This window comes from Gouania willdenowi, chromosome 13 (assembly GCF_900634775.1).
Source record: "Gouania willdenowi chromosome 13, fGouWil2.1, whole genome shotgun sequence".
Classification (NCBI taxonomy): Eukaryota; Metazoa; Chordata; class Actinopteri; order Blenniiformes; family Gobiesocidae; genus Gouania; species Gouania willdenowi.
In genome coordinates, this window is record NC_041056.1 from 7,497,648 (window position 1) to 7,515,497 (window position 17,850).

At 37.0% G+C, this 17,850-nt stretch overlaps 2 protein-coding genes across 4 annotated transcripts in view; both read right to left on the reverse strand.

Moving 5' to 3' along the window:
* Positions 1–13,995, reverse strand: part of tiam1b (TIAM Rac1 associated GEF 1b) — a 62,915-nt gene extending 48,920 nt beyond the window's left edge. For both annotated transcript variants that reach the window (XM_028464738.1, XM_028464735.1), the window contains exon 1: positions 13,844–13,995. The gene's annotated coding sequence lies outside the window, so the exon portion shown is untranslated. The remainder of the gene's footprint in view (positions 1–13,843) is intronic.
* A 2,291-nt stretch (positions 13,996–16,286) lies between these two features.
* Positions 16,287–17,850, reverse strand: part of LOC114475048 (splicing factor, arginine/serine-rich 15-like) — a 36,556-nt gene continuing 34,992 nt past the window's right edge. For both annotated transcript variants that reach the window (XM_028465748.1, XM_028465749.1), the window contains exon 18: positions 16,287–17,340. In XM_028465748.1, coding sequence (XP_028321549.1) covers positions 16,859–17,340 — 482 coding nt within the window. In that variant the 3' untranslated portion in view covers positions 16,287–16,858. The remainder of the gene's footprint in view (positions 17,341–17,850) is intronic.

The window sequence follows — 17,850 nt, forward strand, 5'->3', positions numbered from 1 at the left end:
AAAAAAAACTCGTAATGGTATAGCGCTCAGAATTAAAGTGAACGCATCTAACACCGACCACTTCCAACCAGTTCCTCCTCCACAAAAGAGGCTTTTTGCTCCAAAATCGTCTGGTTCTTTTGTCAGAAAAAAACGCAAACATCTGCAAAGTGGCTTTAGTTTAAAGTCCTTAAACTGATAACAGTGGTGATGATGGACCAAAAGGCTCAGTAGTATAATCTCACAAAATGCTTCAAATTCTCTATAATGAGTGACCACAACACAGACAAGATCCTGTTTGTACTTCAATTTTATTCTCATAAAATTATAACTTTATTCTCAAATTATTACAACCTCAACCTCAAGATATTATGACTTTAATCTCATAAAATTATGATTTTATTCTCATAAAATTACAACTTTATTCTCAAAATATTACGACTAATCTCATTGTGCACATATTTATATTTTATTTCAATATGGCCTAATACACCGTTGTAAACAATAAATTATATTTTTAAAGTGCAAATTAACCACAACAGTTGAATTTAAACATATGCACATTCTAGAATTGAAAATTGTAACTGAAAAAAGGAGCCCCTGAAAAATATGTGCGACTTGCGGAGATGACCCATATGGTCTCGCGGTTAGGATTCCTGGTTCGACTCCCGTATGGGAACATTTCCTTTGGGCGGCAGTAGCTCAGTCCGTGGAAACATTGGTTGGAAACCGGAGGGTGGCCGGTTCAAGGCCCAATGCGGATCAAAATACGGTAGCTGGAGAGGTGCCAGGGCACTTCTTGAGCACTGTCGAGGTGCCCTTGAGCAAGGCACCAAACACTGCTCTGGTGCGCTCCCTTCATTGTAAAAGCAGCTCCACTCTAACATCTCTCCATTAATGCATGTCCACACGTCCTGTTTGTGCATGTGTGTGATTCGGTAATGTAATTTCCCTTCAGGGATTAATAAAGTAATTAAAATAAAAAATAAAAATGACCCGCTGGGTGACGACATAATCCAACATGGCGGCCCGAAATAGAACCGACACTATTTAATAAGAGCTTTAAAAGACATGGATATAATGAAAAAAGAGGATGAACGGAGGCATAAACTTGCGGACATTAACACGGACAAACGGAACAGGCTTCATCGGACGGGTGAAGCCTGTTCACCCGGAGACGGAGTAAATGCGTCCCCGTACTGCTGCACAAGCTGTGATATCATCCAGTTTATCATTGCAACGGTTGTTAGAGCTACTATCTTTACCAGGGAGCAAATATTTAGCTACTTAGTAATTGTTTTCCACGGTTTTACTGGGCTTTATTTACTGGTGATTAGTTCATATCTCTCTTCCGCTCCATGTACAGGAGTGTGTTATTGTCGAGCTGTTGCTTCAAAACTAGAATCAAAATGAAGGTGAAAACAGTTCTCATGTGTGGTCTTCTGTTACAGCCGACAATAAAAGGTTTGTTGTTTGTTTTTCCCAATAGACGTGATCGACATGATACGTCATGTTCGCCCTCCTGTCCAATCAGAGCCTTCCCAACCCCCAGACTTAAAGCGGAATTAACTAAAGCCAAATAAACCGGTTTTCCATGTAAACCTCAATTTGGGAATTACTATTACCATGTAAACACGAAGCAGAACACTTTAATTCCGAATGATTTAATTTGGAAGAACTAATTCTGAATTTAAAAACGTCATGTAACCGTGGCCATTGTATCTTCATTCTCTACCTTTGCTGTGGCCCTTTTACATTAAACACGAGAGATTTTATTGTGCACACGGGAATGTCTGGTCCAGAACAGCATAAACACTGAAGTCTGAACCAACGTGACTCATAGAAACTCAACAAGTTTGGTCTTTTTTTTCACTGTGAAACTATTCCAAGGCTCCAGAAAAAGGATATCCTCCAAACCATGACGGATTAAAAGATTCAAAAACTTAAATGTGGGTGTGATCACATGGGCAGAGACAATGGGCTTTGTTTGAGAGCAAAGTGAGTGAGACGTATGAAGTACACATTTATCAAAAGCGAAGTAAGCGTAAACTTGCTACATAAACCCTTCTTTTCTTCATTGTTCCCAGCAACACAATAAATAACCTTCGTGAAAGGCTGACACTGAATCCACATTCAGTGTCACCTCAGGGATTTCATGGATGTGAGTTGCCCACACAAACTCACCTAAACAACCGCCCACCCGCCGTGGCCCCACCTCACATTCTCATCACTAGGCCAGAGATGTCTGCACTCAATTTACAAGATGATTGAAGTGGACATCTGATGCATCGACAGGCAGTTTGATAGCTCTGCGACAATTTGGCAGGTGAGTCTGCGCGTACAGAACCACAGCAACACTTTGGACTGAGGATGTTGTCCAAGTGTCACCATCAAGCACAATCACTGCCAATCACCTTCAGCCCCGGAGAGACAAAAAGAAAACTGCTGCACGAAAGTGATGACAAGAACACACTTGATGAGAATGAAATACAGTCAAGACTTGGGGAATAAATTGAAGGCCTAGCCCACATGTTTCCCTTGGAATACCAGTGGCCTCAGACCCATTACACTCATAATCGTCACATCAATTACTAAAGGATTCAATGGATTGTTTGATCTTTGGTAAAGTTGAAAGCTACTCCAGACTTTTTTCATCACAAATTAGCAGACTTTACAAAAACACTCCAAAACTCCCTTTGGCACCAAAGTCATTGGCTGGAAACTGTTATTCCAGTTTTGTGAATGCGTGCCCAGATTTTAATAACAAATGTTGCATAACCAGGATTGCCCAAACAAAGAAAATCTTTGAAAACAGTGTATTTTTTTTGCTATGCCAGGCTCCTGATCTACAATACGACAAAGTGTGCATGCACCGGTTCAGGTAGCAAATCCAACTTTTGCATAAGGAGTGTTTTTGTTGTTTAACTTGTGTATAAGCAGAGGAATAAGTGACTGAAGCTTTAGCGCACCTGTGCTAGTAGCTTTGGGGGAATTTGCATCTTTCTCATTCCCTCAGGGACATAAACCAAGGCTGTGTTCGAAATGGCATACTCCTTACTATACACTTCAAACTCAATGAGTATATACTGTCTAGTATATACTATAGTATGGTTAGAATGATGAGGATGATGACGGTAAACTTGGAACGAAGATGCATTTCGAACCTACAATGACAAAAACCTGAAGCACAATGAGGCTAAATATCTCCGTTGATTCTCCACCTTTGAAAGTTCTGAAATCACGCGTGCACGCTTAAGAAATGTCCCGATATAGTATACATCCGGGTATTTCTCACATACTTAAACTTTTCATACTGTAAACACACCATACTAATAGTGGCTTTGTACGAGTAGTATATTAGTATGCTATTTCAAACACAGCCCAAGGCCTTTTGAAGACTCAACACTATTGGACCAAATTTGTTTGCTCGTTGGAGTTGGAATGCTAGCACTAAGAAAAATAGTTCGACATTTTTTTCAGTGGCTCAAAATGAGACCAAAAACATAATTATTCAACAATTTTGGCTTGACTTATAACTAAACACAGGATTGTAAAATTGCTATTGAGAGGGCATGGTATTATTGTCCTGTGGTGCTTTATATGTGGCAAAAAGCAAAGTCTTTTGTCAAGGCACAGGAGCCAAACAGAACCAACAGACCACATCCCAGTGCAGCTCCTGGAAAAGCTTTCAATAAAAGTTCAGTTAATAATTAACAACTAGCTTTCTTTAATGGAAAACGTGACCAAAGTCATGAGTCTAATAGATGGACATACAACTGAAAAGACACAACAGGTCCCACACAAGCCTTGGTATCAGTTTGGGAGCTTTAAATGGAACCTCTACTGTTTTTAAAAAATGTGGCCTAAAACCTCTAAAATGTCCTTATTAGAAAATCCATGCCTAACAAAATGCATTATTTTGCCCCAAATTGGTTTTATTAACCTTTAAAAATGGGACTACTTGACCATTTTAGAGCCTGTGTTCCGCCATTTTGAAATCACATGACGTTCAACGCACCATGTAAACATACCATTGTTTTCTATTGGAGCGAAGTATTCAGCCTGCTTTTTAGATCATTTAGCAGCTTTTTCAGTCAAAATAACAACTTTGCTGCTTTTGGTTGCTCAAAAAAAAACAGGAAAAGTTAAAGAGGATAAAAACAGTTGCGACCCAAAAAAAAATAAAAAAATGTGACCGCAGGGGGCAACAGTTTAAACTCTGCGGTTTCACAGTAGAGCAGAGAAGAAGAGCTCTCCTAAGGGATCTTTATTTCCTCTTAAATAGTGCGTGGCTGAGGCTCTGGTAGTTGAAGTTTGCGGATAATCGCGGTCTGTTCAAAGACTCCTACCCAAAAGGACTTCTATCTTCAGTGTTTGTGAATGTCATCAAGAACATTTCAAAGGTTTTAGGTCACATTGGTAAAAACAGTAGAGGATCCCTTTAAGAACGTCTCAAACCATTGAGCGAATTAAAATAAGAAAATCAGTTCAGCAACCTAACAAGAAATAAGACACATTCATCACTACGAGGAATAAAGGTTTTTCTTTAAAGTCCGTGTTTATCGCACAAAGCCCCACTGCCCCACTGAACAAAGAGATAATCCATTGCACCAAAGACGAGCACCACTTACGACTGATATCCAAAGCAGAAAGAAACACAACCGTTATGCAAGACATGAAAGCAGTCTCCTCAGCCCTGGCAGACATCATTAGTGGAGGATCCAGGGGTCTCCAGCAGAGAGTTGCCTCTCAGGAGTCAACATCAAAGATGGCGGGATGGTGAAGAAAATAATTCAGAGAGCAGAGAAAAGATTGGGATTGACTGAGTGGGACTGAACCTGAACAACGAAGGTGACATTCCAATATTTATGAGTACTTGATGGTGGAATAATATCAATACCAAAAAAAAAACAAGGTTAGACTTACTGTAATCATGAATCTGAAACCGAATGTAAGAGAGTTAAATACTACACAGAAGTTCACCATAAGAACACGGGTTCCAGTTTCATTCCCATGTGTAAAGCGATCAAAGTTTTCTTTGCAATTGAAAGTTGAGTTTGTCACACTTAAAACATAAAATCCAATGTAAAAATCTGCATACCAAATTTCTATCTGATTTCTCGGGTTGTCAATTTTTTTTATTATTTAATAATTGTGATTATATTATATATTATTCATGATTATGAACTGATTCTTAAATTTCCCTTTTTTAAACTGTAATACAATACAAACCAGGTGAGTAACAACTTTCAAAGGTCCAAATCTGCATCTTTGCTATATCAATAAATAAATAGAATTTGGCAATGTATTAATTCAGAGATGATAGATAGATAGATAGATGATAGATAGATAGATAGATAGATGATAGATAGATAGATAGATAGATGATAGATAGATAGATGATAGATAGATAGATAGATAGATAGGCTTTAAAAATGAAAACAGAAAAAAAGGTATAAAAACACATTTAAAACAGTGATAAAGTGCAGACACAGGATTAGTGTTAGTTATTAATTCATTTAATTCTATTCATTTATTGAACAGACTACATTTAAGGCAAAAAAGTTATTTAGATATTTAAATTACACTATACAATACCAAAGGTGCTATGAGGTGTAACTAAAAATTAAAAGTGAAATAAATTCAGCAGCTGATTGATGTTAAATGGAAGTTCAACAATTAACAACAATTGAAAATTAAATTAATAATCAAGAATTGGTTTGCAATCAAATTAAGAATTCCATTATCGGAATGGATCTGATCACTATACTTATCCTACATACAGTTGAGCTGAAAATCATACAAGCCTCTGCTGCTATGGACTTAAAGGTTGAAGAGAACTTAAACTTGAGATTGGGTTCTTGTTTGCTAATGTTAGGGCATTACATTAAATGCGTTCATGGTCACCTTCACGCACACGACACTAGTGGAGGTGCTGTACTCTTGTGTAAAGGCTGCAAAGCTGTGCTGAGGCTGTTTCAACATACGCTGACTGTCAGCACATTGTCAATTCATCATGTATGACCTCACTTGCTCGGTTATTTGGAAACTTCCTGTCTTGTTTGGGAAACAGCCTACACACACACACGTCGATTTTCGGAATCTGAGCGAAGGAGCATTCTTTAAAATGTGCAATGGGACAGAGAGAGGAGATGAGTGGGATTCCCCGTTTCAACTATCCAAAGCAAGCAGACTGAAGTGAAGGAGCAGCATCTGCTTGTTATTGGTCTTCTCTAATGGAGACAGATGTCTTGTCAGAAGAGCTGGGTTAAAAACTCAATATAAAGAGGAAGTAAAAACAGATTAAAGTCCGTCAACATGAAACTCTTCCAAACAGATAAGATTGGTTTTCTGGACTGACACATGTATGGAAAAAACCAAAACAAGAAATAATCCTATAGTGTGCACACATTGTTGCAACACGAAGTTTGTCCGTTTCCTGATAAAAGATTGATGTGTGCAAAAAATAGGGCAGATAAATCTCAACAGACAAATTTTGAAACACTTTAGTGCTGACCGTGTAGAACAAAAAAGGACGAAAAAACAAGGCAACAGCTGGAACATCAGCAGAAAGAAGAAGCCAAAAGTCTAGCAACAACACATCCAACTATCAATGATGTGAAACACATTTCATACAGACGTTTTTTAAACCCTATTTGTAACAATAAACACATTTTCTTTGGCAAAAAAAGAGATAATTGCAATGACATCCTGCAGCAACCACGTTAATAACGAACCATTTCGTTATCCATACCTGCCTATCATGTGTCTACAATTGGACACAACGTTGGATAAGACGTCAGTCTATATCGGGACCCTACATGGACAAGTTTGCAAGCAGGACTCAAACCATGAGTGGACTGGTGTACGGGGAGGGCCGGGCTGCCGGGTCGGGCCATGAGAAAGAGAAAAAGAAAGGGGGAAATCAACACCCTTGTCAAGTATCAAGTTTTGGCCGGGAAACTCCTGTATTTTACCCCTCTTTCCCGCCATAGTCCCATATTAGTGTTTTCCAGTAAATATCCCATAATTTAATGTAATAATAATTAAAAGATAGATAAATAAAAACATTTCTCTGCCTTACTAAACTGAATGCTGTCACTAGCCTCGCAAGAACTCCCACCTGATGGCCTGAGTGGCAGTTCTCGTGAGATTAGTGACAGCAGCAGAAACAAACCAGGAAACAACTCAGAAGAAAAAAACACAGAACTTGTGTGAATTCCTTGGAAAATGAAACAGAGTTTATCTTCCTAAAGAGCAGCAGGATGGGACACAGTTACACGTTCTGTTAGATTAGTAACAGAGATTTTGCTGGGCAATATTTCGAGATTCAAGATGTATCGAGTTTTCTATTTTGGCAATTAAGAATACTACAATATGGCATATATGGATATATATTGTTTTAGGAGTCGCTGCTTTAACTTCTCAGAACAACATGTAAAGCACAGTTAGATGGATTAATGAGTGAGTCCTAACCCAGACCTTCCTCATAACAAGCCACACTACAGAACTCACTCACACGTGCTGTCCCGTACAGGTGAAAAAGCCAAAAGTAGCACATATTGTGCAGATATTATTTAATAAATGTCCCTGTGTGGCATTTTGCATCAGCAAATCTAACCCAGAATTGTCTTTCTGGTCAGACTTGATTTGAAATAAAATTATCTAGATTTATATCGTACATCACCATTTTGTGAAAATATTTTGAGATATGAGTTTTGGTCCATATCACCCAGCCCTAGTAGGAATGTTCACAACATTGCAATGTTAATAAAGGAAGTTCTACCAGATTCTAATCACATAAATGTATTTAGGAAGTGATGACAAGTGTCTATTTTAAATGTCCTGTGCTCTTGTCTTAAAATATAAGGGATACTGGAGCTTGGTTGGGGTGGTGGGTCAGCCCCATTTTATTGTATCAATAAAATGACCTGTTTGCATTAATATCACTATATGCTGTAAAATCACTGTACTGCTGTAATTGTATTACTGTAGGCTATTTAAGGGTTCAAGTTAATGATTATTGTCCAAAGCAACATCACATGCAGTTCATGAAACTTGTGTTGCTGGCTGGCTCCCCCCCAGTCCAGTCCGCCCCTGACTGGAACCCATGATTTCTGCACTGAGAAGCAGCAATGCTCACCAGTGAACCCTCAATAAAGTATTTAATAATCAATTATTCTATATATAACAATCTAAAAATAAAATAAAATCTATATAACCAAAAAAAGAATAACCTAAAATGTATATTATGCATTTAGTTTGCTTTTTAAATTATCTTTTAATTTAACATTTTATTTAATTAACCTTTTAATATATATCTATGTACTATGTATATGTATATATATATATATATATATATATATATATATATATATATATATAGGTCATTCCATGTTATTTCAACAAAGTTTCAGGACATTTCACACACTTTGGTCTCAAAAAATTCTGAATACTTTTTGAGATATGGACAATTAAATGATGGGGTATGTATCAATTTTCCTTATTTTTCTTCCATTTTCAGCTTCCAATATCTCAAACATTATGTCACACAGGAAACTGAAATTTGGTATAGTAATACAGCTCCACCTACTCTCTCAGAATATAGAAAAATATATGCTATACATCCTATCTGGTGGACATGCCGGCTCCTCAAAATTGAAAAAAAAAAGTATGTTGGAACATGTTTGGGCCTTCAGTAAACAACTTAGCATTAGCCTCAGCTCCCTGTAATGTGATCAGCTTTGAGCTATGAACATAGACTGTTTAGTGATTAGTCACATATATGCATTTGTTCTTTACTTTTTGGTTTTTACTATTGTCATTGGCCCATAACTGCATGTGGGTACGTAAGAAAAAGATGACTCTTTCTCGGGATAGAAAACATTTATTTTTATGCGACTTCTTCGATTTGATTAATGAATTCCAATCAAACCTGAAGTTTTGTCAGATATTCAAGAGGATTTAGTAGTTGTTTGTCCAGCATTGTCCACCATAGTTAAAGCACTCGGTAGAATGACAGATTTATTGCCCCTGCAGTCAGGGAGAGTTGGTGCAAGGCGCTGAAGCTTTACTCAGGCTCACTGCTCACATTGTTTCATCAGATGCTCAACTAAATAATGACTTTTGGTTTGTATGTGATTTTAAGGTCTGTAGTTCTATTCCCCTTGATTACATTCACTGACACTGATAGGCGAGTGTTTTGTTGCTCCCTGTTCATTTTCTGACACTTCATTGGATGTTTAAAGCATGTTTTCTTGTATCTGTATTTATGTTCAAAATAAATAAACTCAAAACTAAATGGTCTACTTTTAAACACAACCCATGATTGATAGTTTGCGTATTTGTGTTGTCATTTTGTATAGTTAGATTTTTCTCACATCCTGAGTGTTTTTGTTGTCATTTTGAGTGTTTTTTTTAAGTACTTTTGTATATTTTTGCTGTTATTTGGTTTTTATGGAGCCATTTTTGTAAAAATATAAATAAAAATAAAAAAACTTTGTTGTCCGTTTTGGTATTTTTTTTTTTTTTTTGTATTATCCTTTTAGTGGATTTTTCTTGTTTTTGGATTCATTTTCTGCATTTTTGTTGTGATTTAAATCATTTTGTTATTTTGTTTTTATGGAGTCATTTTTGTGTATTTTTGTTATCCTTTGTGTTGGTTTTTCTCTCTCTTTGTGTGTTTTTGGATTCATTTTGTGAATTGTTATTGTCGTATTAGGTTTTTGTTGTTTTTATGTATTTGTCTCTTGTTTTTGTACGTTTTTTGAGTCATTTTGTGCAATGTGCAAGTCATTTTGAGCTTTTTTGGGGTAATTTTGTGTATTTTTGTTGTTTTGTATTTATGGAGTCAATTTTGTTGTCTTTTTTTGATTAATTTTCTCCATTTTTGTTGTTTTGTTTTAAATCGAGTCATTTATGTATATTTTTGTTATTCTTTTTGTTGGTTTATCTCTCTTTTAGTGTGCTTTTGGATTCATTTTCTGTATTTTTGTTGTTTTGTTTTGAAATCGAGTCTTTTATGTGTATTTTTATTATCCTTTGTGTTGGTTTTCCTCTCATTTTGTGTGTTTTTGGATTCATTTTCTGCATTATTGTTATTTTGGGTTTTTGAAGTCATTTTGTACATTTTTGTTGTCTTTTTAGGTATTTGTCAATCATTTTTGTGTGTTTTTGGAGTCTTTTTGTGCAATTACTTTGGGGGCTGCACAAAATTAGCCATGGCCCCTGAGGCTCCCACATCTGTGCTTTATAATTCAAGTCCATTGAACATGCTTGTCCACAGCAGACAAAGTTTGGTAGGAATAAACATATTAGCGAACATATTAGCTTGTGCTAACACAAACACACTGTATGTTAATGGTAACAAGCAAAACAAAAGACATTCTTTGGTATTTACTTTGTAAATGAATGAGGAGTTAGTAGTTACGTACGGTATGTACGAGTAGGACGCAGATGAATAATTCAGAAAGGCTTTATGAGGGTAACATTATTCACATTTCAAGAAATCAGCTGCGTCTGGCAGCGTATCTCCGAACATGCATGAAGAACAAAGTGATGAATTGTATGAAAAGCCAACAACATTAGCATGTTAGCGTGGAGACATTCTTTAATGAGGAGACAGCTGCATGAAGTTGACCCTACGCTCAGTGCTGAGTTTAACAGTTTAAACACACGCAAATGAAGGTTAAGAAAGCTCAGGGAGAAACATGGCACGTTGTGGCGCTCTCAGGTTACTACTAGGGCTGGGCAATTTTGCCTAAAGAAAAATTTGAGTTTCGATTACATTTTTTTTTTTTTTCCAATGCACTTAAAAATGACTGCAGACATCAGATATATTGTCAAAAGTGCCACTTTATTGCTGTGATTGTCCTCAAGAGTTAAAATTCATAGAACAATCGTAAAATAAAAAGTAAATGAGGCTCTGTCATTCAACAATGTCAAGCTTTAAGCAAAAGTGCAACAGCAACTTCACAGTAGCTGATTAAGAATTAAGAAAATAATAAACTCTTCCCTTCATCTCAGCATAATGTGAATAAAAAATTAAACATGCCTGTGGAACACATATAGCCTACTCAAAGGGTAAACAAATGTAAACAAAGAGGGAGTTGGCTCACATTACGCTACGGTAATCCACAAGGACGGAACGAGAAAAAGTCAGAAAAAAAACTGTAAAACTTTAACTCAAATTTGCAAAATAAAAATAGTTTTTACCTACAAATCCGATAAATCGATTAAATTGATTTTTTTTGCCCAGCCCTAGTTACGACCTAAGGACTCATTGCTGAACGCACTTTCAGGTTGTTCCTTAAAGTTTTTATACTAGTAGCTGTCCAACCCAACAAACAGTTTAGACTTCCTTGTTGGAATCCTAGTTTTAGCATTAATTTCTCTCACTGTATCCAAAAACGTGTAGCAAAAGCTTTTAAAATGTACATTTAAATAAAACAAATTCTTTAAATTGCTACCAATCACTTTAGAGTATATTCATCATTGTACTTGGTTCATTTCCCTGTTTACTGGTCTTTGTAAAACACTGCTAACACTTAAAGAATACAGGAAATAACTGATTCTACATGTATTTGTCTTGTATTATGACACTTTTATGATACATTCTGCCATTGTTGATGTTCATGTCCTCAAAAAGGCAATCAGTATTTTTTTTTTTAATCAGACCTCTGAAGATGTGCTGTGGTATCTGAGCAAGTTACCTATAGCACATTTCTACACTACATTGTACATAGTCTCTGATTTTCCATGATTGTGAAAAACAGATGGAAAAACATAACTCACTTCCAAAAACAGAAATGTCAATTTTTTGATATAATTTTTAATTATTCAAACCAAATCCAGTAGTAATTGCAATATGACAGGGAATATAACCCAGCATGTACTGTATCTTTTAGGAAAATGTCAATTTAAACACAAGTTTTCATGCCCATTATTTACCAGTTTAAACTAGGGGTGTGAAAAAAAAAATCGATTTCACGATATATCGCGATTTTTTTTTTGGGTGCCAATTTCAAATTCATTTTCTCCAAAACAAACGTGTAACGTCCGGTTCCGGAACCGTTACAAAGATGTTTGTATTTCAATTATTTTTTTCGATTCCTAAATGCCCGCACTAGTTTCCACGGCTTGCTCTGTTTGTTTATGCGGGGTTTGTATATAAGATGCGTTCAGAACGCGACTGTAGTGTGTGTGTGTTTGTGTGTGTCTGGCTTCGGTTTCAGTTTGGACCACAGAGCGGAAAGGAGATAGGAACTAATCACTGGTAAAAAAAAATCCCAGTAAAACTCCGGAAAACAATAACCAGGCATAAATATTTGCTCCCTGGTAAAGATAGTAGCTCTAACAACTGGTAAAATGATAAACTTGGTGATACTAGAGCTTGTTACATGCAGTACGGGGACGCATTTACTCCGCCTCCGGGTCCTAAGGCCAGCCATCCGGTGAAGCCTGTTCTGTTTACCGCTTTTACCGAGGTCCGTGTGTATTTAATAAGTCCGTGTGAAAGTCCTTCCATCCACTCTTTTCATTATATCTATGTCTTTTAAGGCTCTTATTAAATATCGTTGCTGGAGTCCAGGCCGCCGCCATCTTGGATTATGTCGTCACCAGCACATCATCGCTGCATATCGGGCAAGGGCAGAACGACCAAAATTAACCTAATCTTTCTTAACAATAACTGTTGATTGATTTGTCACATGACTGCTCCAGGGTTTGAGTTTGTTTCACATCTACCTGGGCTGTAGCTCTTTGTTTTTTACACTGCTGCCAACTTGTTTGTAGTGTTATTTCAGCAAGTTTCACTTTTACAGTTACAGTCGGGGACTTTTGTAATTGAATATCCTAGTTACATTACAGCAACCAAATTAAACTGTATCAACTGAGTGAATTAATAAAAATGGCCTGTGTAAAAGCTTTATCAAATGAAAAAAAATTCTCCTGTGAAATCTGTGACCTGTACAACTCAGAGAATCGGAATCGAGAATCGTTTAGAACAGGAATCGAAATTGAGAATCGGAATCAGAACTGTTAAAATCCAAACGATGCCCAACCCTAAAAAAATGACTGTATTGAGGCAGCTTGGTGGAGTGTTTCCCACTTAATTCCATGGTAAATTTGACACTCGATACTACGTCTGCATCTGTTTTTCTGTATCGCAGCCACCATCTGCAGCCTGCAGGTGTACTTCACTTGTTACAACAAAGTTATCAACTGTTGCCACTGAGCCACAGAAACACTCTCTGTGCTGTGTCACCTGATACATGCAAAAAAAAAAAAAAAAAAAAAAAAAAAGCATCACTTGTTCATGTGGTAGACAATCTGCTGAGTCAGAGGCTGCGTTGTTGCATCTCAGTGCAACAATTTTTATTATTTATTTATTTTTAGTTACACTAGTTGAAAAAAGGTTGACATGACATAATGTAAACGTTTCCTCTGTGACAGATGTGTGGAAGGAGAAAAAGAGGATGAAATGTGGAGTCATCAGTGTGTGAGTGAGTGTAAAGGCTCACATTCATCAGCAGACTGTGACAGTGACGCTGCAACAAATGCAACATAAGGTCAGTGGAGTGAGCAGTAGATATATCAGCTTACAACACAGTCACCTGCACAACACATGGATCACATCACTAACACAACATGGAGACACACAAACAACAACAACAACAACAACACAGCTGGATACGTCAATATCTCTGTTCTGTGCTTCTAATTCTACACAAAATCCCCGCACACGGTGTGTACGTGAACGCATCCTTGTTACATGTGATCAGAAATGTGTCCGCGGTGACTGACTGGAGTGACAGACGGCACTAGGACCGCACGGACGCATGTTCCGACATATGAGACCACATACCTGTCCGTCCTTGTCCGTATATCGGTCCGCACCACCGCGCTTTGAGAACCCCATGTTGAAGCACCACAGGTCGGTGGATGCGAGTCCAGGTCGCGCCGCTCGTGCTCGGTCCGCCCGCATGTCACACTCACTCAATGCACCATGCGCGTGTTACCATCGCCACAACGCACAAGAGGGCGGAGCTCCCGGACCTTAGAGACGTGTTACGATTGGACGGTGAAGCTGTCAATTGTGGCCACAGCCAATCAGCGTTAATGACTGCAAATGGACAGTTTATTACTGAAAAATAATAATGAGTCTGGACACATTTTAGTGACAAAACTGTATTATTAGCACAAGTCCATCCATGTAGACAGTGTTAATTTTGTTTAATAAAATACGGTATCAATTTTCGTCATAGTTTTCGTCTACGACAATTTTCAAGTGACATTAACGAGATTAAAAAATACACATTTGGACGAAACCTATATCATAATATGTTGATATTTTTGCAAACTAATAAAAACTAAACTATTATTTCGTCACATGGGACGAAATCCAATCAGAACTGAATTGACGTGATCATGTGGTGTTGAGCATTGATCACATCAAATCTGTCTGTGTGTTTACGAACATTATAATCATCAATACTAATTTATTTATTTTTTGTTTTTCTTTAAAATAATTTTTTTAAAAAAAATAGTAGACTGTCTGCAACTGATTTAGTAGACTAAATATAAATCTTAACTCCATTTAGTTGACTAAAAGTAGACAACTGAAATGACAACATTTTGACTAAAACTAAGTTGCATTTTAGTCAAAAATTGCTGTCAAAATGAACTACATCCATAGATCTTTGCCATAGATGCTGCTGGTAACATAGTTACTTGTTAACTCATTACTCTAATAAACTACTTTTTTCAGTAACGAGTAATCTAATCTGTTACTATTTCCAAACCACTAATCAGATTAAAATTAATTATCCAACAAAAAATATTGCAATATATTGTGAATCCTTATCATTATTTAATACCAACAAGTTATTTTTGTCTTCTATTAGAATAATATGTTAAGGTTTCATTTATTCAGACAACTGCCCTCTTTTTTTATATCTTCCCATTTAATAACTTCATCTTACCCTTGCTTATAGAATAATATGCTACGGTTTCATTTATTCAACTGCCAGTCTTCTTCAGAAGTGTCTGCTGATTGCTTTGATGTTTCCTTGACACCCACGTAATATTTCCATCATGTTCTTTTTGTCTTATTTTTGAATAATATGTGAAGGTTTCATTTATTCAGACAACTGTTCTTCAGGAGTTATTAAATTATTATTATTAATTATTTGTTATCCTTTTAGGGATGTTTTCTGAATGAGCTGAAGGCCTGTGGCTCCAAATAAGTCACAAACAGATTAGTTTAGTCATTCTGCAGAACTAACAGAGTGGTTATTACAGTATAAACACACGATAAGATGATTATCTGTTCTGTGTCCTATTCTATTGGCTATTGGTGATTTTTGATGTGTCTGAGGATGTGGCTGTACCATAGTAGCATTAAATGGACAATTGAAGCAGCTTATCCAAAAGGGCTTCACTCTCACATCCTCCTTAACCCTCGTATAACCACTGCACCATAATCATGTTCATTATGATTCCAAAATGTTTCCTGTTAAATATTACTTGGACTCATATCTTGTACTTTACTCATAGGTTTATTGTAAATTGTTAAAATTAGGGATGCATCCCGATACTGCACTAATATCACCAAGACCAACTTATTGATTTGAAGTTGTTGAATGTTTTCTGTTGCACTTTCTGATCATGTAAAGCACATTGAGTTGGCTTGTGTATGAAATGCGCTATACAAATACATTAGCCTTGCCTTGAATGGTCTTTTCTATTGTATTTTTGGGATTGGCCGCCAGGGGGACCAATTTCATCTAAATTGTTTTTATATTTTTACTTGAAATGTCAGTTTAGCTGGGAATAAAAAAAATGTCCTTCAATTCATTGCATTTTTCCAAGTATTGGTATGGAAATAGTGGTATTGGTGCAACTCTAGGTAAAAAAGATGTTATTTTCTGCAGAGGGTATAGTGTATTTTTTTTTTTTAACTTTTACTCATCTTTTGCTGTTGTCTTGTGTGAAGTTGTTCTGTTGGGATTATTAAAGTATAATATACCCCTTTTTACATCTTTCACCCGTTTATAGTTTGTCTTACCCTTCCTTATGGAGGGCCGGTGACAATCATGCAAGATAATAAACGCATTAATGTATTTTTTACAACAAAAAAACAAGCATTGTTGCTGTGAAAAGATAGCACTACTATAGTGTCAACCTCTAATGAGAAAAAAGAATGGGAAAACATCCAAAATCCTCCATTTACCCTTTTTGTTTGGTTCAGGGTCAGAAGTCTGGCTACAAGGTTTTCTGACTGACTAGTGCAATTAATATAATCAAACTTAATGAAATTTCTTGTCTTTATTATGAAAATCATGGTAGTTTGTTGAGAAAAGAAAAACAGATGACCATAAAATGATTTTTTTTTCCTTTAACTTCACATGAATTATTTTACAGGCAGTGACTTGAGTGTTGAAGCAGTGTTTAGTCCCCCCTCTACTGGCAGCACAGCAAATCTAATTCTAAATGTACAAATGAATTCAGCTTTTCACTATGTGCTGCAATAATTACACAAAGTAGTTTTCTTAAAATCAATAAACCAAAAGGGTATCGTAGACTTTGACTGTACACAAAACTCTAGGAAAGGAATTATACACGGTTGTCTATACCATAATAACAGATTTAACATGAAAATATGCAAAACAGGTTATGAAACAGGGACAGACACAGGTAGCATTTAGAGCAGAAGTTTCTTCTTAATTAAGCCTAAATTAAAGTGAAGCTTTATCAAAACTCGTCATAATTTTTTTTATTTCAAAACAAAATGACAAGAAGTTAGGGTGTCTGCACCACAATAATGTCCTTCTTTGAACCAGTCCTTCACAGTGGTTTACCATCCTCACACACCAGTTCTCTACCACCTGCCCCGTGGAAACCCTGGGAACCCAAACCTTGGCCGCTCGTGTCGGAAAAACCTGCCAAAGTTTTCATTCATCATCTCTGGCCTCATCGGGGGGCGACGAGGGAACTGAGCAGCACCCGGAGCGAAAGCCATCGGTAGTCGGAACCGTTCTAATGGGTGCATTGGTCGTGCTGGCATCATTTGCTGGGGCAGACGTGGGATGTTTAGATGGGGGAGGAATGGGTGAGGGTTAGACATTACGGGTGAAGGCTGCATGGGGGGCATGCCTGGTCTGGGTCCCTGCAGGTGAGGAAGGTTTGGCATGTTTAACATAGGTGGTGGTGCAGTAGGAGGCCCAAGATGGTTCCCAGTTTGAGGCCCAAGATGGTTCCCAGTTTGAGGCCCGAGATGGTTCCCAGTTTGAGCGTTTGTGGTAGGGTTTATGTCTCTTTTAGGAATGTCCATGGGCTCTTGTGAAGGTGCGACACCTTCTCCTGCGAGAGAAGAATGAGTTACAAACCTGCTTAAGATCACAAAAAGGTTGCCTATGCTCGGCAATTTCAATCAAAAATTATTTTTGGAACTTTTCCTGATTGTATGTGCTATTGTAATTTGACTTCCAACATTTAGCGTTAGCTCACTGATTGTTTTGCCATCTTGGAAATCTTTTCCACCTAAAATGTAAGGTGTACATTTTAGGACATCCTCAGGTCTCAGAGTGAGGTATCATCAGGTGTCAGGAAAAACCAAAGGGACTCATGACTCAGCAAAACCTTAGTCCAATAAAACGGCCTCACTTGTCAAATCAAAAGCCTCAGGCTTCAAAATAAAAGGCATTAGACTCAACTGCTTCAGGCTGTAAAACACAACATGACATTTTTTTATTTTGAAGGAACCAGAAGTACATATGATGAAGTAAACTGAAAAGCCATTCTTTCCTTAAGTTAAGATATATCAACATATTGTTTGTTTGATTAATAAATACATAGTTAAATGAAACGTTA